Source organism: Phascolarctos cinereus, unplaced genomic scaffold, assembly GCF_003287225.1.
Source record: "Phascolarctos cinereus isolate Bilbo 61053 unplaced genomic scaffold, phaCin_HiC Scaffold_1;HRSCAF=81, whole genome shotgun sequence".
Classification (NCBI taxonomy): domain Eukaryota; kingdom Metazoa; phylum Chordata; class Mammalia; order Diprotodontia; family Phascolarctidae; genus Phascolarctos; species Phascolarctos cinereus.
The window spans coordinates 294,596,639-294,617,158 of NW_027555514.1; the positions used below are offsets into that span (position 1 = coordinate 294,596,639).

Here is a 20,520-nt window from a genome sequence, read left to right on the forward strand (position 1 = left end):
GAAGCCCTTATGTAGAGCAGTTAAGCGATTGCTGGTCATTTGGGGTTGAATGGTGAGGCTGGAAGCCAGGTGTCAAGGATTAAGATGGGGAGAGGAGGGAAAGGGGGGCACCAAGCATGTCCAGGTGTTGAACAGCAGTTTGGCAGATACAGAAAAGAAAAATTGAGGCTGATAGTCAGTGAGGGCTTTTTATGGATGGGAGAGAGCTGGGCAGGGAGAGAGTGGACAAGGTAGTGGGGGCAGTCTGCTGGAGAGTAGGGCCTAGAGGGGATGCGAGTGAGCATACTGTGCCCAGTGGAGGCTGTTGGTGGGGGAGAGACAGTGAGCGCTGGGGAAGTGGCCTCAAAGTACAGTGGGGTATGAAATGGGGTGAGCCGTGACGGCCTGATGAGCGTCCAGGGCGGATTGGGAGCATGCACTTGCATGTGAGGAGGAGTGATGCAGCAGAGGGTGGGCATGAGCTGGGGCTGGGCGTTGGCCAGGCCTCTCCCTGGAAGCCTGCCATTCGTTCCCTTAATCCACGGAGACTTGAGTGTGCCCCGGATTTCTGCCCTGGCCTCACTGGGCTCCCTCCTCCCAGACAGCACACTTAAGGCCCTCAGGTCACCATTTCTCCCCCTGTTCAGAAGCTTCTGGGGGCTCTCCACCCTGAGATGGAGGGTCCCTTTGAGGTGACCCTGGGCTGTCACACCCAGGCCTGATTCTCAGTCCTTCCTCCAGCTTTGCAGCCCATTTCTGTCTCTGACCAGGGAGCCCCAGTGCCACAGGGGCCATGCAGGCTTCCAGTGCAGAGGGCCCCACCGTCCTGAATGATCTTGATTTCACTAGCCCTTCGTGCTTTTTGAGTCTTTGTGTTCCTCCTGGCAGCTGGGTATGCCTAGTGGATAGGGTGGTCTGCACTCTGCCTCACGTACTTGGGGTGTAAAGCAGCGAGCACCCCATCCCGGAGCTGCTGGGAGGACCCCAGGAAACAACAGCGAGCCCAAGAGCCCTCGGTCAGAATGAGTCACCCCAATGTCCTTCCCACAGGAGGGGTCAGTGGGATCAGCGGAGGGCTGCGGAGGAGACCGTGGCAGGAGACCGTGGCAGGAGGCCATGGGCTGGGAAGTGGTTATGAGGTGTCCTTACTTTGTTTCCCCAGGCTTGAATTTGAGAAACTGAAAACTCGACTAAACATTCAGATTGAATATAGCCACAACCAACTGAAGAAGAAAACGAATAAAGTTTCTGCTCTGAAAGAAGCCATCCTCAAAGATACCAGTGACATTGAGAGTCTGAAGGAGGTGAGAAGTGGGGCTTGTCATGGGGCTCGTCGCCAAGGCGGTCTTGGAACTCTTTGGAAAGGGCCCAGAATTGCAGCAGCCTCCTGGGCCACCTCGTCGAGCCATCCTTTGGCAGGTGTATGAAGGGTGGGTTGAAGGGGAGACCAAGAGGGGCCACTGCAGCTGTCCAGGCAGCCTGGGTGAGGAGACAGAAGGCGGCAGAGGCCAGAGGTGTGGAAAATGTCATCCACATGGTTTCACTCAGTCAGAAAGTGGCAGGAGATGCTGGTGGGCATCTGGGGAAACACTTTCCCTACCCAGGAGTCCCACTGGAGCACAGCCCCCAGCCCCAAATAAAGTCTTGTAGATTTACCGTTTTTGGAGGCCTGGCATCTTGTGCCGTGACTTCTCAACCTCTGGCCTGGGCGACGTGGAAGGCTAGTGAAGAGATGGAGCATTGGACTGAGGCCCTTTCTCCATGCAGGTAGAAGAAAGCTGCCTGCGAGTGGTGGATGAGCTCATGACTCAGCGGCAGCAGCTGAAGGACATGTGTGTCACCCAGAACACCGACATCGAACAGGTGCAGGGCCAGCTGGAGGAGGCGCGCAAGAAGCTGATGGCCAGCAATAGGTAGCTGCCGGCTCAACTTGACAGAGCTGCATGTGGTTTTCAGGTGTTTTCCAGGCTTGGGGACATTTCAGAGTGACCTGGACGATTTCTTTTTGCTGTTTATAGTTCTTTGCCTGCTCCGGGTGTGTTTATGTCATAATCATTAAAGAGGAAAGGGAATAAGCATTTATGTAGTGCCTGCTGTGTACCAGGCACGGGGCTAAGTGCATTAGGGTTACAGAAGCCTTGACTTTTATAGAGAAGCTCAGAACTTGAGAGTGGGGAGGGGTCCCAGCAGCCATAACCCCTCCCACCCAAAATCCCCACCACAGTATGTATGACCTGACCAATAGTGAGTAGTCCAGCTTCTGCTTGGATCCCTCCAGGCTGAGGCCACATGTGCCACTTGGAGAGCCCTCATTGTTAGGAGTGTAGCCAAGTTAGCAAAACTTTACCAAGCATCTGCTGTGTGCCGGGCCCTGTGCAAGCAAAGAACGGCCAGAAAAGCCAGTGCCTGCTCTCAAGGAGCTCCTAGTCTAATGTGGAGACAAAAGGCAAACAGCTCTGTCCAGCTGAACTACAGGATGAATTGGGGTCATTACGGGCACCATTGATAAGAAGTATTAGGAAAAGGGTTCTCACGGACAAACTAGAGAAAGCCAAGAGGAGGCAGGGCATTCCAGGCACGGACGACAGTCAAGGGTAATGCCCAGAGTCCGGAGACATGGCCTGCTGGAGGAACAGCCAGGAGGGAGCATTAGGAGGGTGGACGAAGAGCAGGCTGGGTTAGGGAGGGTTTCGTAACTGATCTGGTTGTAACAGTCAGCCTTGGGAGCTGTTTGAATGGAGGGGTGATGCTTTGGGAAGATGGGTGTGAGTGCCGAGCGGAGGACAGACTGCAGCTGGGAGAGACCTGAGGTCGGCAGACCCCTCAGCAGCCGTGCCAGAGGCCAGGCTGGGGAGGGGGGACGGGACGCTGAAGGCAGTATCAGGAGAGAAGGGGGCACGTGTGAGAGAGGTAATGAAGTGAGAGTGGTCAGGACTTAGTGACAGATACTGCATGTCGGGAAGTTGAGGATGACCCTGCCTTCAGGGTGAGCCAGAGTGACTGGGAGGATGGGAAGGAGTTGGGGAGGAAAGTAATAATTTCCTGATATCAGTCCCCAGTTCGTGAGAATTCTGTCCAAGATGGCTGTCTGAAAAGAGACAAGTGGCCAACTGCCACCTCTATATATTAGATGTCTGGAAAGGAGGATCGGAAGTGATGACAGATTAGAACTGGGAGGAGTGCAGGAGGACAGCTGGCAGGGCATCCTGAGGGCTTGGGAGGATGGGGGGAGGGGTAGAGAATTAAGAAGAAGAGAAGGGGAGGGGCGAGACAGGGAGTTGCATTTTGGCTATGTTAAATGTGAGATATCTATGGGACACCAGTTTGGGGGGGGTCTCCTAGGCAGCTGGAGAAGTGAGTCTGGAGGTTAGGAGATAAATTAGGTCCCGATAAATAGATTTGGGGACTTGTGCATAGAGTCGATCGTCACAGCCACTGGGGCTGAGGAGAGCCCCAAGTGAAATAAGGGAGGGGGAGATGAGAGGGGACCCGGGACGGACCCTTTGTGGACACCCCCTTTAGCAAGGCTGGTGTAAATCAAGATCCAGTGAAGGAGATAAGGAAGGAGCAGTCAGGCCAGTGGGAGGAGAACCTGAAGTCCGAAGGGAAGAGAGGAGGGGGAATGTCTGCAGAGGGTCAAGACAAGGCCGTTGGATAAGAGACTGCCAGTCACTGTAGAAGTTTCTCAGGTGAGTGAAGAGATCAGAAGCAAGGGAGAGGGAAAGAAGTCGAGGTGCCAGGTGGCTTTCTCGAGGAGTTTGAGAAGGTTTGGAAGAGCTGCGGAGAGGGAGGTGATGGTAGGATTGCCAAGCAGCAGTGAGAGCCCAGGTGAGGCTGTGTAATGACTTCTGGAACATGATTTCTCCATCTTCAATCAGCATCGAAGGCCTCTCTCTGGTGAGAGTGACCAAGACTGTGGCAAGATCAGCAAGAGAGAAGGGGGTCAGGTACTCGAGAGAGAGGATGGTACAGAGCTGGACCAGTTCATGGAAGAAAAGGGAGAAAGGGAGCCAGCAGATAGCAGCTCAGAGTCTGGAGTGGGGGAGAGGGAGAGAGGGAGAGTCTGGCATGGCAGCAACAATGGCCGAGAGCTTGAGGAAGGGAGTGGCTGGACCTTGTGCACGGACAGCTGGGAATAGGGGAGGGCATCGACCAGGACGTCGTCTAGGGATGGAGCAGGGCTGCTGCTCTGGGAAAAACCAGGCTCAAGACCTGGCTCCACCCAAAAAATGATAAAAGAAAGAGAAGGAGGAGGAGGCAGAAGCACGTCATTAATGCATTAAAGGGGAAGAAAGCACAGAGAGCAGAAGGAAGCTCAGAAAGAGGCAACCAGAGGGACATTCTTGGACTGCCATGTCAGTGCAACAGGTGCTGCCACTCCCAGAGTGACCAGCCAAAGCCCGAGGCCTTTTCCCAGGCCTCGTTCTCCCTGGCCTCTCTGCAGCTCCTGATGCTGCTGGTCACCCTCCCCTCCTGGATGCTCTCTTCTCACTAGGTTTTTGAGATACCCCCTCTCCACCTTTTCTGGTTCTTCTCCTACCTGTCTGACCACTCCTCTTTCCTCTTTGCTGGAGCCTCTTCCAGGTTACATCCTCTAACCAGAGGTGGTCCTAGACCTCTGCTCTTCTTCCCCAGCCTACCTCACTGGGTGATCTCATCAGCTCCCATGGAGAGTACAGGATGACCTCTGTCCACTGACCCCCATATCCCTCCCTCTGCTGGAGCTACTCCAGAGCTCCACTGCCCTTCCAGCCCTCTTAGGAGGGTTCTGTCTGCTCTGCCCTTCCTCCCCAAAATGAGCAGAACCTTGCCATCTGCTCTGTCCCTTTCCCTCTGCCATTCACTGAATCTGAGCAGCAACCATCCTTTTGGACCTTCTGGAGAGAAGGGAATGGCTGGGTCTTCTTTCGTCTGTCCAGGCTCAGCACAGGGCATGGTATACACTAAGCACTTAATAAATGCTTTCCCACTCTTTTCCGTCTCCCCAGGCTCAGCACAGGGCGTGGTATACACTAAGCACTTAATAAATGCTTTGCCACTCTTTTCCAACATGAACAGCTGATTCTTAAGTGTCTGACGGCATGAGTAGCACATGTCTGCTCTGAGAAGCCTTCTCCCAACTACCAGCCCCACGAGTGAGCCTCCAGTCCTGGAGTGGGATCCTAGGGGTATCCCTCATGAGCCAGGGAGGATTCCTTCATGCCATCAGCCAGCCTAAAGAAGCTTCTTAGAAAGGGATATTTATTAAGGTGGTCCCTTTAGAACATCTGGCAGAAAATACCTTCTGAAAAAGCTGTGACACAGTCCCCCACGAGTGCCTAGAGTCTAGGCACCCATCTGGCAGAGGGATCACCCACAGCCCTCTGGCCACCTCCTCCCTGACACATAGTGATTCTGCGCTGTCCGTGCGTCCATCCTGGGCTTACCGTGCAGGTCTTGTGGCCTGCTGCTATCCTAAGGGCAAGTCCTGGAGGTCCTTCTGAGCTCAAAAGCTCCCCTTTGGCCAAAGGAAGGCCGTTCTTGTCCTCCTCGCCCTTGAGCTCTAGCTAGAAGGCCTGTCATACTGGGATTTCTGGCGTGACTCCAGCCTGGGGAGGGTGGCCAGGTCCTTAGTCTAGGGCCTGTGCTAGACTGAGCATTGTGTCCCTACTGAAGTGGGCTGGGGCTGGGGACATGGCCTTTACCGGGTACCATTCAGGCCTGGGCCCAGGAGGCACCTGTCCCTGTGGAATTTCCCACACCCAGAAGATGGACAGAGCATGGGGCGTGGCTCCTCGCCTCAGCCCAGGGATACTCTAGCATTTGAGAAGGGGCTAACGTGTGGATGTGTGTTTGTGTATATGCATGCGCGTGTGTTTGAAAGCACATGTGCTTGTGTGTGCACCCTATGCCTTTTGCAGGGAGGTGGGGAAAATGCAGAAGGAGACGGTAGCCATCCAGACAGCCCTGGAGCAGCAGCGGCTGGAGAGGCACAACATCCTGCTGGCCTGCAAGGTCCAGGACATCGAGATCATCCTCTTGTCGGGCTCCCTGGACGAGATCATCCACGTGGCGGTATGGCAGCCGGGGCTGGCGCATCAGTCCCTTCTACCTCCCCCCAGAAGGGCGGCCCACGATGGGCCGGGGTCCCCAAGGTGCGGGCCTCTGCCCTTGACTTCTCCCGAGACTTGGCTGCTGGACTGTCTCTGTGGGTGTCCCTGAGCCTTTGTCTGCTGATCTGCCACATGCGGCCGATACTAGAACTGCCTTCCTCCCAAATGGCTCTGAAGAGGCAGCTTGAGGCCGGGGGCAGGAAGGCCTGGGTGGGAATCATAACAGCAGCACTGACCTCCCAGTTTGCAGACCTCAAGTGAGCATCATTAAGTGCTCGCTCGCTCTCAGGACTGCTAGAAAACCTCAGACGTTTGGTGCACGCCTGTTGTTAGAGACCCCGTTGTCCTCTGGGAGCTCACAGCACGTCCAGCAACAGGGGCCGTATGGTTGGATCCACGGCTCTTGACGTAGAGGTCCTGGAAAGGACTGCCCAGCAGGGCCCAGGTCAGATGCAGCCCCCAGGCAGCCTTCCAGGGGCCTGGTCCTGCTGGGACACCACTTCCCTCTAACAGGCTTTTAGTAAGTGCAAACAATGAAAGACCCAGGATTCCTTACCGAGGGCACCATCATCAGAACCTCTGGAGGCCTGCTTTATAGGGTTGGGGCATCCCCAGGCACACAATGAAGGCCCCATCCTGGGGTCTGCCCGGTAGTGGAGGGAGGGCTGCCTTTGGGCAGGGAGGTGTTGGCCAGCCTAAGTGACACACACAGGTTGGGGCTGACAGGCCACAGTCCCCACATGTGCCAAGGGAGCTTCTCAGAGGAGGGGGCCTGGCAGTGGGGAGGGGAAGAAGGGTGTGGCTGACAAAGTGCTAGCATCAGAAAGCCATGATTGGTGCTCCTCATTAGTGCAGGGGTGGCAGTTCTGAGCATCTTGTTACTACCATCAGGAGCAGAGTCACAGGAGTCCTTTTAGTTCATGGACATAGAAGAGAAAACTTTCTACCACTGTTGAAGAGTGAAGTAAACTCCATGTGAAGTAGTGAGGTGCCTGTCCTGGAACGCATCCCCCTGAGATGCTGCTCTCTGGGCCAGCGCTCATATTCGGGGGCTCATACAGTCTCCATAAAGCCGACTCCCCCCCATGCTGTCCCGACTACCAGGCTTTTGCCCCTCGCCTCTCTTGTTGTGATGGCCTTAAGTGGGAAGGCAGGCTGGTCCTGGGAATAGGGTCCCACGGCCCCCCGGAGACACCTGCCTCTGTTTTTCAGGTGGGCACGGAAGCCGAGAGCACACAGAGCACCGTTGCCATGTATGAGCAGGAAGAAGCCCTGCAGATAGATTACAGCAGCCTCCGCGAGGACCTGAAGGTGACCTGGCAGCCCTCATCCCTCACTTAGGTGGCCAGCGCTTGGGGAGGGGGGTGGGGCTTGAACCCTGGCATTCTCTGCTGGCTCCACAGGATCTGCAGTCGGATAAGGAGATAAAGGCGCAGCTGGGCCTGCTCCAGCAGCACCTGGCAACACAAGAAGACGTTTTACTGAAGACCACCGCCCCCCCAACCTGCGAGCCCTGCAGAAGCTGCAGACTGTCCGGGACAAGTTCCAAGAGTCCACAGATGGTGAGGCAGGCCCTTCCGACCTGTCTGCTGCCGTGCCCCAGCCCTGGTAGAACAGGCAACTCCCAGACTAGAGAAGCTTGGGTTTGGTGGGATTGTGAGCAACCCTAACCCTTGTGAGATGTGGAAGAGAAGCCAACCTCGGGCAGACCCAGAAGAGGCCACTGAGTCAGGGGGACTCCATTCATTCTCCCTTAGCTTTCGAGGCCAGCAGAAAGGAGGCCAGAATTTGTAGGCAAGAGTTTGAACAGGTGAAGAAAAGGAGATACGACCTCTTCAGCCAGTGCTTTGAGCACGTCTCGGTGTCCATCGACCAGATCTACAAGAAGCTCTGCAGAAACAACAGTGCCCAGGTATGTGTGTGCGCGTGCACGAGCTTCTGGCCTCGCCCATCTGTTCATGCACAGGGCCGACAGAGCCATCGGCAGGTGGGGAGGTGGGAAAGCCTCTCACCATGGCTCAAGGCTGGCCTCTTAACCAGATCCCTGCAGGTAATGACTTTGTACCCACTGTCAGTACCCACTCTGCCCCCTGGGGCCCTCCCGCCCCAGTTTCTTTGTTTATAAAATGAGGACATCTTTCCAGTTCTGATTGAATGCCTTTCAAGGTTCCTTCCTTGATTTTTGAATCCATATAAACTTGTCACGCACTTTTCTGAGGCAGGAGTCCATTTCTGTCTTAGCCACTCAGTAGAATAACAGATAGGAGGGCCACGCCCCCAGATGGGAGGACAAGGGCCCAACACTGTGAGTTCGTGATCCACACATGTAATCCAGTGACCTTGGCTGAGAAGGAGACACTTGCCGGACCTTGAGGCAGACTTGAGCCCCATCGAGGCAAAGGCCGCAGGACTGAGGCCATGATAGGGTGCGGTCATCAGAGATGCTCTGGACATGCCCTAGAGGTCAGCCAGAAGGGCCTTTCCAGCGTGCGTGCAGTTTACTTGTTAGTCAAGTGAGCAAGCTAGGCTTTCCTCCAGATCTGAAATTCTGAGTCCAAATAGATTCATTCTTTCATTCATTTTTACAAGATTTTGGTCTGTCTCCCTCCCACTACCACCAGTAGAGCAGGGTAAGAACAAAACCAAAGCTGGCCGGCACTGCCTCCCCCTCGGCCGTCCCATCCCGGTCCCAGGTCTGGACCCTGCTCAGTGATTTCTCAGGCCTTTCAGGGGCGGCTTTGCTCTGAAAGGCTGTTGTCCGCCTGTCAGCCCTTTTGGCTCTGCTCTCTTCCCAGCTCCCTCTGAAACTGCCCATTCTGTCATTTCTTCAGCACAACGACTCTCCCTTACATTACATACTGCATGGTATGTACCATTCCCCCACGGGGGGCCAAGTCAAGTGAAGCAGCATCTATTTAGTGCCTGTCATGTGCCCAGCACTATGCCAAGTACTAGGGATACAACAGAGTTTACAACCAAATAGGGCAGCGTGTTCTTATTGTGGCTCAGTCATTCAGTTGTCCTGCCCTCAGCTGTCTCCCAGTCTGTCCGCACACATGCTCATGGCTTCCATGACCTTCTTCGTCTCCTTCTCTGCCGTCCCCTTCTCCTTTGCCAACGTCGGGGTCGTCTTCTCATTATGTGGCCAGAGGATTTGAGCTTCCCCTTCAGTATGTGACCTGCCAGTGAGACTCTTCATGACCCCATTTGGGGTTTTCTAGGCAAAAATACTGGAGTGGTTTACCATTTCCTTCTCAAGCCCATTCTACACAAGGAAACCGAGGCACACAGGTTTATGTGATTTCCCCAGGGTCTCACAGGCTCGATTTAAACTCAGGTCTTTCTGACTTTAGACCCAGTGCTCTATCCACTGCACCACTTGGCTGCCCCCTTCCAGTGAACAGTCTGAATTAAGCATTGACTGATTTAATCTCCTTGCTCTCCAAGGAACTCTCAAAATTTAACAGCATTGATTCTGCAGCGCTCAGCTTTCCTCATAGTCTAGCTCTCACAGCCGCACTTTGCTACTGGAAAAAAACCACAGCTCTGACCGTGCAGACCTTTGTCGGCAAGGTGATGTCTCTGCTTTTTAGTCTGCTGTCCACATTTGTCCTAGCTTTCCTTCCAAGGAGCAAGCGTCTTTTAATTTCCTGGCTGCCGACACCGTCCGCAGTGATCTTTGAGCCCAAGAATATAAAATCGGACACTGCTTCCATTTCTTCTCCCTCTGTTTGCCAGGAAGTGATGGGGCTGCTTGCCAAGACCTTAGTGTTTTTGCTGTTAAGCGTCCATGCAGCTTTTACGCTCTCCTCTTTCTCCCTCATCAGGAAGCTTCTCCATTCCTCTTCCCTTTCTGCATGTCTGAGGTTGTTGCTACTTCTCCCGGCAACTTTCATTCCAGCTTTTGATTCTTCCAGCCTAGCATTTCACATGACGTGCTCTGCATAGAAGTTAAATGGATAAGGTGACAGCACCTGGGCATGTCATACTCTTTTCCCAATCTTAAACCAGTTGGCTGTTCTATGTTTGGTTCTGACGGCTGCTTCTCGGCCCACACACCGGTTCCTCAGGAGACGAGTCAGGTGACCTGTGCTCCCATCCCTCTGGGGACCTGCTACATTTTGTTGGTATCCCCCAGTCAGAGGCTTCAGTGTAGTCAGTGAAGCAGGAGGAGACATCTTCCTGGGACTCCCTTGCTTTCTCCATTATCCAGCGTGTGCTGACAGTTTGTAATCTGGTTCCCCTGCCTGCCCTTCTGGGATTCTTGGTTCCCATGTTGCTGAAGCCCAGCGCGCAGAAGCCCTTCTCCACCTCTTTCCACCTCTCTCAGCCCCTCTTGCTCGCTCATTTTCAGACTCTCATCCTCTAGCTCCTTCCTTACTTACAATCATGCTCAGATCTCCCCCAGCTGTAAGAGTCTCTCTTGTTCCTGCTCTCGCCTCAGGCTCCAGCCCCCGCATTGTTGGGCCCTTTCACAGCCACACTCTCAGATTGGAAAAGTGAACCTGCTCTTGCAGGGGCTGCCCACCATCTTTGATTTGCCAAGTCAAAGTCCTTCTTCTGGACCTCGGCGGCGTGGGACACCAATGACCTCTCCCTCCTTTGCAGGGTCTTTATCCACACTGGAGCTGCTAACTCTGCCCTGGCCCCCTTTTTCCTCTCCCTCTGTGCCCTTCACTCAGTGACCCCATCAGCTCTCATGGATGGCACTGTCACCTCTGTCTGCTCTGAGGACTCTCAGGCTGATCGGTGCCACCCTCACCTCTCTGCTGACCTCCATCTCCCATCTCCAAGTGTCTTTGAGACATCTCAGCCTGAATGTCCCGTAGACATCATTGCCTCGACAGATCCCAGACAGAGCTCATTCTCTTTCCCCCCAATCCCTCCCCTCCCGCTGTCCTTCTAGTCACCTGGCCTCTCGTGCTGACCACCTCTCTATGTCCCACCCCCCATGTCCAGCACGGTGCCAGCGCCTGTCCCTCTCTCTTCTGCATCATCTTTCAAAGATGCCCTCTTCTGTCCTCTGACCCCGCCCCGCCCTGGTGAGAGGGCATGGACCACGGCAATAACTGGGGAGGGGTGGGGTCTGCCTGCCTCTGGGCGTCCCCACTCCAGCCCAAAGGGGCTTGTCTAAATGCAAGACTGATTGCGTCTCCCCCTCCACCCCCCACCCCCCAACCCCTGTCCCTATTAATGGCCAGAATCAAACGTAAAATCCTCTGGCCTCTGAAGCATTCCTGACCTGGCCTCCACCACTCACCGCATCCTCTGGGATCCAGTGACATCCCAACGCCATCAGTGGCCCGGCCTGGAACGTTCCTCGTCACCTCCACATCCTGACTTCTTGAAGAAGGAAGCCAGACAGGCCTTTCTGTCCCTGTTGGGCCCAGTGCCTGCCCCATGAGACTCTTCCCATTTTATCCTGGTCCGGTCTGGTTTGTACCCAGTGGTTTGCCGTAGTCTGCATCTCCCTGAGACACATCGTGAGCCTCTTGAAGACAGGGGCTGGTTTTGCCCATCTTTGAATGCTCAACATTCAGCACAGTGCCCGGTACACAGTAGGCACTTAGTATATACTCTTTGACTGACTGCCAACTCCTCCCAGACCCTCTCCTCCCTGGCTCTCTCGATTTGCCTCCGCCCCCATCTTCCCCTTCCCGTTTCCTTTCACCCCTCACCCTGGGCGTGGGAATATGCCAGGTTCTTAGCCCTTTCTCTCTTTGCACTCTCTGTGGCTGCAGTTCCCACCTCCATGCAGATGACCCCAAATTCATAAATGCCATCCCAGTCTAGTCCCATATCACGAGCCACCTGTAGCTCCATTACCTCCAGGATCAAATTCTCGCTCTTTGCCTGCCTCTTCCCAGGCATCGCAGTTTGGGTCTGGCCTTCCCATCTGTGGATGCCGCTCGCTCTTGGCAGAATGGGAACCCTTTCTGTGCTCCCGAGAGATATGAGGAGGGGCCGGGAAGCCAAGGGGGTGCCCATCATTTGGGAAGTGGATCGAGGAGACGGAGGGAGCTCCTAGGATGCCACGATTCCAGAGGCCTCCTGAACAGGCGCGCTGCCAACCCCAGCCCCGGCCCTGACGGAAGCTCCTTGGCATGAGTGTGCCTAGTCTTAGTGAGGGGAGAGGGAGATAGGTGAAGACAGATTTTGTTCATTAAAGCAAACGTTTCAGGCATTTCTCAGCCCCGAGAACCCGGAAGAGCCCTATCTGGAAGGAATTAGCTACAACTGCGTGGCTCCAGGCAAGCGCTTCATGCCCATGGACAACCTGTCAGGGGGAGAGAAGTGCGTGGCGGCGCTGGCCCTCCTGTTCGCCGTGCACAGGTGAGTACCACGGCTGCCTGGTGGTCCTCACCTTGGAGGATGAGGCTCGTGATTCCTTTTTCTCATGGCTAAAGGGGGAAAGCATAGCATTGACTTATCCCGTTCCATGGCCACTAAGATCACTTGTGCCATGTCAGCGGTTGATGCCCTACGATCTGACCCAGGGATTGTGAGTGCTCGCTGTGGCAGCGTGTGACAGACCTGTTTTACAGATGGGGAAGCTGAGGCTCAGAGCTGAAGGGGCTTGTTCAGCTGGAAAGTGGAAGATCTGGGCTTTAAATCTGGCTCTCCCACCTCTTTCCACGGGGTGCTTCTGCCCCTAAATGCCCCCCCTTCTTAAAGGGCTGTAATCCGCTTTGTCCCCCCTCAAGTGACTATCTGTTAAACACCTACTGTGTGCCAGGTGTTGTGGTACTGCGTAGGTAGAGGAGCCCCTGTTCCACCATTATGAGTGAGAGCACACCGGCCCAGGAGGATCTGTGGGCGCCAGGGGTCCCGTCTCGGGCCATTTATGGGGCTGGGCAGCCACAGACTGGGCATCTTTAGGCTTCGCACCGCTAGGTCTGGAATAGAGCTATAAGCCCTTGGCCTAAAGTGGGGCCTGTGCTCAGCCCTTCTCTGTCTCCCCTCCCCCACCTGCATGCTTTGGGGGTACTCGGGGGAGGGCGGGCCTCTGGGCGTGTGCCTGGCAATGGCCACACAACTCCTTCCAGGAGCTTGTGGCACCCAGGCCACGGCCACAGATGATAAAAGGCAGCAGACACAATGGTGACCAAGAGAGCAAAAGGAAACCCCTGCTAACCTGACTCCCAGAACCCACTCAGCCTGGACAGCAAGGCTGCAGGGGCAGTGGGCGCTTGTGGGCTTGATGCCTACCCCAAGAGGCACACGTCTGTGCCGCCACCCTCTCCCCCACATCGAGAACAGGAGGCTTGTGCTGGGCTGTGGGGCACAAAGAAGATGCGAAACAGTCCTGGAACTTGGGAAGAAGAAAGGAGTTCAGAGACACAGGGGGTTTGAGGTTTGGGGACAGTGTGCCATGTCTTCTGAACTAGGAAACAAAGCAAGGCCATGGCCAACGCTCCTCAGACCCACGTCAGGTTCAGAGCCCTTGGCCTGGGCTGGAGGAGACGGACACAGGGCCCCAGCCCCCGAGGGTCGAGGAGTTTGTCCTTTGAGAGGAGCTTCAGGTGTCTGGGAGGGCAGCTGGGGGGGGAGGGGGGCACGCAGTGAGGAGGGAAATCAGGGAAGGCTTCCTGGGAGAGGTGTTGCTTTGGGGAGGCAGAGCTGGGTCTGAGACTTGCCCTTTGATGTCCTAACATGAAGTCTTGCACACAGTAGGCCCTTGCTAAGGACTCACTGTGTGTCAGGATCAGACACCCTCCCTCAGAGGCTGAGGCCCATGGGGGTGGGGGCTGCTGCTCTGGCCCCTGGCCTCTGGCCTGCCTGCGGGTGGGGCCCTTCAGGAGCTGCCCACTCTGTCCACCCGCCGCTTCTCTTTCAGCTTCCGTCCCGCGCCGTTCTTTGTCCTCGATGAAGTGGACGCAGCCTTGGACAACACAAACATTGGCAAGGCAAGTCCCATGGGGCTCTTGCTTAGAGAGAAAGGCAGGTCGGGTGGTTCCCTTGACCAAAGGGGGCGCTCCTGGGGCTGGGGCCCCGTGGTGAAGCCCACCCGTACTCATTGCATTGGGGGTCTCAGAGTAGAACCTCTCCCCAGCCTACCCACACACCCACAGGCAAGGGGCCGCTATCAGCCAAGGCAGCCCATTCCACTTGCAGCCACCTTTAGGGATCAGGCCCCGCCTCAGTCTTCTAGACCACAACATGACTCTAAGATCCTTGCATGTCCCTCCTAAGTGGGGCTGGTGGAGCTCCCAGGGACCCCCAGCCGATACCATGGTGGCTTCAGCCCCACCTGGGCCCACCCTGACAGCCCCCTGGCCTCACCTTCCTTATCTGTCAAGTGGGGGAGACACTATCTGCAAGCCAGGTAGCACAGGCCCAGGACCAAGGCCCAGGTTGGCTTCCTAGCCACTGGACCTCACTGCCTCTCAGGCCCCCTGCGCACAACCCACAGAGGGAAGCAGAGGCGGGCCCTGGCGGGGGGCACACCTGGCAGCCGCCGTGGCTCGGCTGACCCTGCGGCTGCTGTCCGGGCAGGTGTCAATGTACATGAGGGAGCAGACCCACGAGCACTTGCAGATGATCGTCATCTCCCTCAAGGAGGAGTTCTACTCCAAAGCGGATGCGCTCGTGGGCATCTACCCTGAGGTAACGCCCGCCGAGGTGCCTGCCCTGGTGGGCCTGGGCCCGGTGAGGGACTCATCTGTACGTCCCCTCCCCTCGGCCTCTGCCTGTCTGTCTCTGTCTCTCCTCTCTCGGGCATGCTGACATACCAGGCTGCTGTGCTGGGGCCCAGTGCTTTGGGGCACTGGAGCCACGTAATCCCCCTGGCGTCACTCTTGACCACGTGTCCGCCGAGCCGTCTACGTTGGGGCATCACCTGGACGTGTGTTCAGTGATGCCACTCGCTTTCTTTCCCATCAAACGCCCATTAATGCTGGCCAGCGAGAGTGCGCAGGCCTGGCATCAGGAGCCCCGAGTTTGGCCTCAGCATCACCTGCCGCAGAGTGGGCACCAGTGGCCAGGGGTGGGGGAGGTTTTGGAGAAATCCCCTTATTGACCTCTCCCTGGCTAAATACCGCCGCCCCTCCACCACCCCTGCCCCCCTTTCTGAAGGGCGGCGTCTCTGCTTCCCTTCCAGCAGGGGGACTGCATGTTCAGCCGAGTCCTGACCCTCGACTTGTCTTTGTACCCAGACCGCAACGGCCGGGAGCATCGCGGCAGGCGCCAAGAGAGCCGCTCGAGACTCACCTAGTGGCCCCCGTGGAGGTGGGGGGGGGGCGGTTCCTGCGGTTCAGGGGCTTGAGCCCCACGCTGTTGGGAAATAGAGTCCTGCCGTTCAGCTCATTTGAGGGCGGCCCAGCCGGCCCCTCCTCCCTTCAAAGCCTGCACAGGGGACCCCGGGGCTGGCACGCGGACCCCAGGTCTGTTTGACGTGTTCGTAGGAAATAAACCTTGTTGTTGCAGAGCTGGGTTGTGCCGTAGCTTGTTTTATGAAACGGTGAGACAGGAGAGGCAGCTGGTGCACGGCCTGAGGGTCCTGCGGGGGGGGGGGGGTGGCATGCCAAAAACAGACAAAGATGCCCCTGAGCGAGCTGGCCCCCCATCTACACTGCACTCCCTGCCTCCACCTCCAGTCTTCTCACTTCTCAGCCCTGGCTTCCCAGCTGATGGGGGCCCCAGGTGACCTCATCAGGTTTCCTGGCCTCATGGGGGCTGCCTCCAGGGACCGGGTCTTTCCGGCCCTCGGCTCGTCAAAAGGGCTTCAGAACAGGGAGGGCCCCGGCAGTCGCCTCCAAGCTCACTGCCTTCATCCTTACCCCCTATCCATCCCCTTCCTTTGTCTGAACCCACCCAAGGCCCTGCAAGTCTTCCCTGAAGGCAGGCAGCTAGGTGGGGACAGCATTTGGGGGTCAGGAAGACCGAGTTCTAAACCTGCATCAGATACTAGCTGTGTGACCCTGTCCAAGTGATCTGTAAAATGCGGTGAACAGCAGCTACCTGCAAGGTAGTGAGAGTGAGGCCTCACTGGGGTGGGTGGGTGGGAGATCTCACAGACTTTCCTTGCTCACACTTAAGAATCTTTTTCTTACATTATGGAAGCTAGGATTAGCAAAAGTAGAATGCTCCTTCGAAAGCTCCCCTGGGGCCTTTCCTTGAAGCATGGGATGAGGAGGGAGCACTCCCAGCTGAACCAGGGATGGAAAAAAAAAATAAGCTGTTAAGTTTTTGATGCCTGGTTTAAAACGGGGAAAGATTCAGCTGGTGAGTTACTCCAGAACTTTTGACTGCTATAAGCTGAGAGATTTAAGGTCAGTCCCGCAGACAACAACCCCAAACAGACTATGGGCATTTCTGGAACGAATGAGCTGATCCTTTAAGTGAATTTGAGTGTCTGTCAGCATCTTTCCCCTTCCAGAAGCTGCCAGTCAGGATCGAAGGCTGGCAGCACCAGCCTTTCACCCCCCTGGAGAAGGGTCATTCCTAGATTTGATGAAGACCTTGGAGCAGCTATAGACCCCTTTCAAGCCATATTTAGAGGTGATCACCCAATTTGGGAAGATGTAGCTGACTTAATGACAACCCTACTCTCCGTGGGAGAAAAAACAAGCCATTACAGAAACAACAAATAGGTTGGCTCCCGTGGAGGGGCCGGAGACCACCCCAGGATCTCCCTAGTTGGCCTTGACAAGACCCACATGGAACCCTCCTCCCCAGGCCTGGAGCAGGCTAGGCAGGGTTTAAAGGACCATGGAGCATGTCTGGGGAACTGGAATGAGTTCCAGGAGACAATGCAAGAGGAAGGTGAGAACCCAGATCATTGTTAGGATGGGCTGTGCAAAAGTGGTAAAATGTATGTGAGATTAGACCCCATCATCCCACAAGATGCAGGCTTATTAGCAATCAGTCATCACCAGAAGTGTGGCATGGGATGCCGAGAGGTCGGCTATCCTGGCCTCAGTGCAGGAAGGAAACAGACCCTCAGAATCAAAGGTGGAATGGATCTAAGCATTCCCAGAGGAACAGCGATGCATGAAGGTGAGGGAGAGACACAGAACCTGAGTCCAAACTCATTATCCACATTCCTCTCCCCAGAACAGTGGACCCCAGATTACCCTAAATGTTGGGGACACATTTGTCCCTAAAGCAGTCCTACTAACCTCGGCTGGGTCTCTGTTGGACTTCCAGAGAAACCTCAGTATCTTTCTAAACTGTCCCCTAGCATGGCTTCCATGGGTCTCCTGAACCCTACGAAAACTCGGGGCTACATTCTGTGCTTCCCTCCTAGTACTTAACACCAGGACCATGCGTTTTGAGCTACCGAAGTCGCCTTTAATCAAGGTTTCTCTGTAGTGGCCTTGAAGGCAAACTGTCTAGAATGTCAGCAGTGACCACTGTAAAAAGCTCTCTGTGAGAAATGGTAAGAATTGAGAAATGCAGCTGTCTGGATTTGGAAATGCTGGAATATTGACTGTCTCCAGATTCTGAGCAAAGCAAACAACAACAAAAAGTTAAAATACAGTTTAATGTGAAAAAATGCTTCCAAGTGACTTTTGTCAAGACGTTACAGCCCTTCTTAGAGCAGCCCAGGCTTTCGTAAGCGTAGGACTGGGAGCACCCCCTGCCCTGAGGTTACGGTGTAGACCGAGGTCCTCCCCACCCCCTTTTGTGACGACCAAGAACTGCTAGATGTCTTTGGAGGGAGTGGGACTGGGAGCCTGCAGCTCAGCTCTCAGATTGTCAAACTGATTCAAGGGAGGGAGAGTCACCTGGCCCAGGTAAACTGAGTTGACATGACAGTTGAGGAGAGTTAAGTAAGCTATGGCATGGACTAGCATCTTCAAATTGTAGAGTCTGGGATGGAGCAGGTAAGAGAAAGCCAGAGAAAAGGTCTAGGGACGTTGCGTCCTGGGGCCTCACTCTCTGGGCCAGGACCAGCTGGAGCGAGGTCAGCCTCCCAAAGCTGAGCCACAAAGTTCTGGGATTTTTAACATTGCCATGAAAAGTGATAAAAGCCAGACCTGATGTGGTTGGTGCGTGTCCTGGACCTAACTCAGAATGTGGTCCATGTGTGCTCCCTCTGAGGATAATTGGGATAGATCAGAACTTAGTCCAGGAGGGCCACTTTTAAATTTTTGGCAGATTAGCTGGTAAACCAAATAAAATAAAAATTGATTCAGCATGATACCATTCGGGGAGTGGGGGGGCTAGGGGGTGCCATAGTGCACAGAATGCCAGACCTGGAATCGGGAAGACTTCTCTCTCTGAGTTCTAATCTGGCCTCAGACACTTCCTAGCTGGGTGACCCTGGGCAAATCACTTCACCCTGTTTGCCTCAGTTTCCTGTTCTATAAAATGAGCTGAATACGGAAATGGCAAGCCACTCTAGTATCTTTGCCAAGAAAACCCAAAATAGGGTCACAGAGAGTCAGACACAACTAGGACTGAAACAACATATCATTTGTAAAAATACATCCAGATATGGACTTTATTCTGGTCTCAATTTAATGCTCCCCTATAAGTTAGAATTTACTCTACTGTTTGGCATTAAGATGAGATGTTGGGAAAATGCGTGGGCCAAGAAACAATGTTATACACTCTGATCTCAGGAAACTCAATGGCTGGGTGACCTGAAAAACCAGGTGTTTTATCTTGAGCTTTCCTAATCTGTTGCAAAGGGCCTAGCAGAAATGAGACAATTCATTCTACTAGAAACATTGCTAGAAAAGCCAACTTTTTACTTGTATGGGCTGATGCAGAGTGAGGTGAGCAGGACCAGGAGAACGCTGCACACAGTAACAGCCACGTTGTGTGATGATAGACTCAGCCCTTCTCAGCAATGCAGGGATCGAAGACATCTCCAGAGGCCTCATGATGGAAAATGCTCTCCACATCCGGAGAAAGGACTACAGAGTCTGCACCCAGATCGAAACATCTGGTGGTTCCTTCTATTGGTTCTAATTCTTCCTTACCACATCACTAATGTGAAAACTTTTAATAGAAATGTATATGTGTAGTGTATATCAGACTGCACACCATCTTGGGGAGGGAGGCGGGAAGGGAAAGGGAGAAAATTTAAAACTCAAAAGCTTATGGAAGTGATTGTTGATAAACTAAAAAAAAAGCCAGTGTTTTTGATCTTCTTGGATTATAAGTTTGGTTGTTAAGACTGATGTAAATATGTTTAAAACGATTTATTTAAGGGGCAGCTAGGTGGCGCAGTGGATAGACCACCGGCCCTGAAGTCAGGAGAACCTGAGTTCAAATGCGGCCTCAGACCCAACACTTGACACTTACTAGCTGTGTGACCTTGGGCAAGTCACTTAACCCCAATTGCCTAAAAGCCAAAAAAAAAAACCCCAAAAAATGATTTATTTAGAAGTATGACAGAATGGCAGTAATCATCTGTGAATCTGGGGTAGTGGGGATCCCTTAAACCGCCCTTACTGTGAAGAGCAGAGCCCCGAGAGCTTGCCAACCCCAGGAACAACACACAAGAGGCCCCATCGAAGGGCCTGAAGCCTCAGCTGAGCCCACCCACTCTTCCCAGCTTGGCCCACACCCCGCATCAAGCACTGGGCCTGGCTACTATGATTCTGTTGGGACACCTTCACAGCTTCCTTCCCTCCTGCAAACTGGAAATCCCTGCATGAGCTCTGTGTGTTGGGTGAAAATTCTCAAGGACCAGCCCTGCCCTGCCCCCTTCAGACAAACCCCGAGGGCCTTTCGATCCTGTGGTTGTCACTTTTTGTTTGGTCCCACTCTTCCTGACCCTTTTTTTTTTCCCCGTTTCCTTCCCCAGCTCATTTTACAGATGAGGCAAACAGGGTGAAGTGACTTGCCCAGGGTCACCCAGCTAGGAAGTGCCTGAGACCACATTTGAACTTGGGTCTTCCTGACTGCAGGCACAACATTCTATACCACCTGCTTGGGCCAAAAAACCTAGTACCCTCGTAGCCCTCAGCGATGACCTCATATTTGGCCTAGCACACTTTGAGCTGGCCTGGTACCAACATCTGGGTAGAGCCTTGTCGATACTTCCTCGTACCGTCAACGTAAAATGAAGCACGCTCATGCTGGCAAACTTGCTAATGCCAACTGTGTCAGAAAAAGCCCTATGTGACAGGGATCGTGAGCACGGCTGTTACAAAGTGGCGGCTGTCTGAAGCATGTTTACAGGATTCTAACTACACACGCGCTGTCTGCGACACGGTCAGAGGTTCCCCAGGTCTATGCTGACTAACTAGCCCTGTCCAGAAGCTAGGTTCCACACAAGGGGAGGGCAGCCTGGCCTTGGTGCCCCTGACAAAGCACAGAGCAGCCTAGCTGCCAGGGGCTCCACATGTGATTAGCAAAGTGAGGGGCTGTCCTGGGTACAGCTGGCTGTCATAGGGACATCATTCAGGGCAGTCTCAATACCCCAAGAGCACAAATAACTGACCCAGCCCTAAACTGCGATTAGTAGGATTGCCATGTAAGGCTGGCGGTG

The 20,520-nt window shown here is 54.4% G+C and overlaps 1 protein-coding gene across 1 annotated transcript in view; it reads left to right on the forward strand.

Annotated features, from left to right (window-relative positions):
- SMC1B (structural maintenance of chromosomes 1B) overlaps positions 1-15,491 on the forward strand; it is a 52,428-nt gene extending 36,937 nt beyond the window's left edge. Inside the window, 11 exon segments of the mRNA XM_020977452.2 lie at positions 1,142-1,283; positions 1,747-1,892; positions 5,880-6,033; positions 7,284-7,382; positions 7,475-7,567; positions 7,570-7,633; positions 7,829-7,983; positions 12,253-12,404; positions 13,909-13,978; positions 14,568-14,678; positions 15,172-15,491. Of these exon segments, the coding sequence (XP_020833111.1) occupies positions 1,142-1,283; positions 1,747-1,892; positions 5,880-6,033; positions 7,284-7,382; positions 7,475-7,567; positions 7,570-7,633; positions 7,829-7,983; positions 12,253-12,404; positions 13,909-13,978; positions 14,568-14,678; positions 15,172-15,285 (1,300 nt within the window). The 3' untranslated portion in view covers positions 15,286-15,491.
- Positions 15,492-20,520: the final 5,029 nt, after the last annotated feature.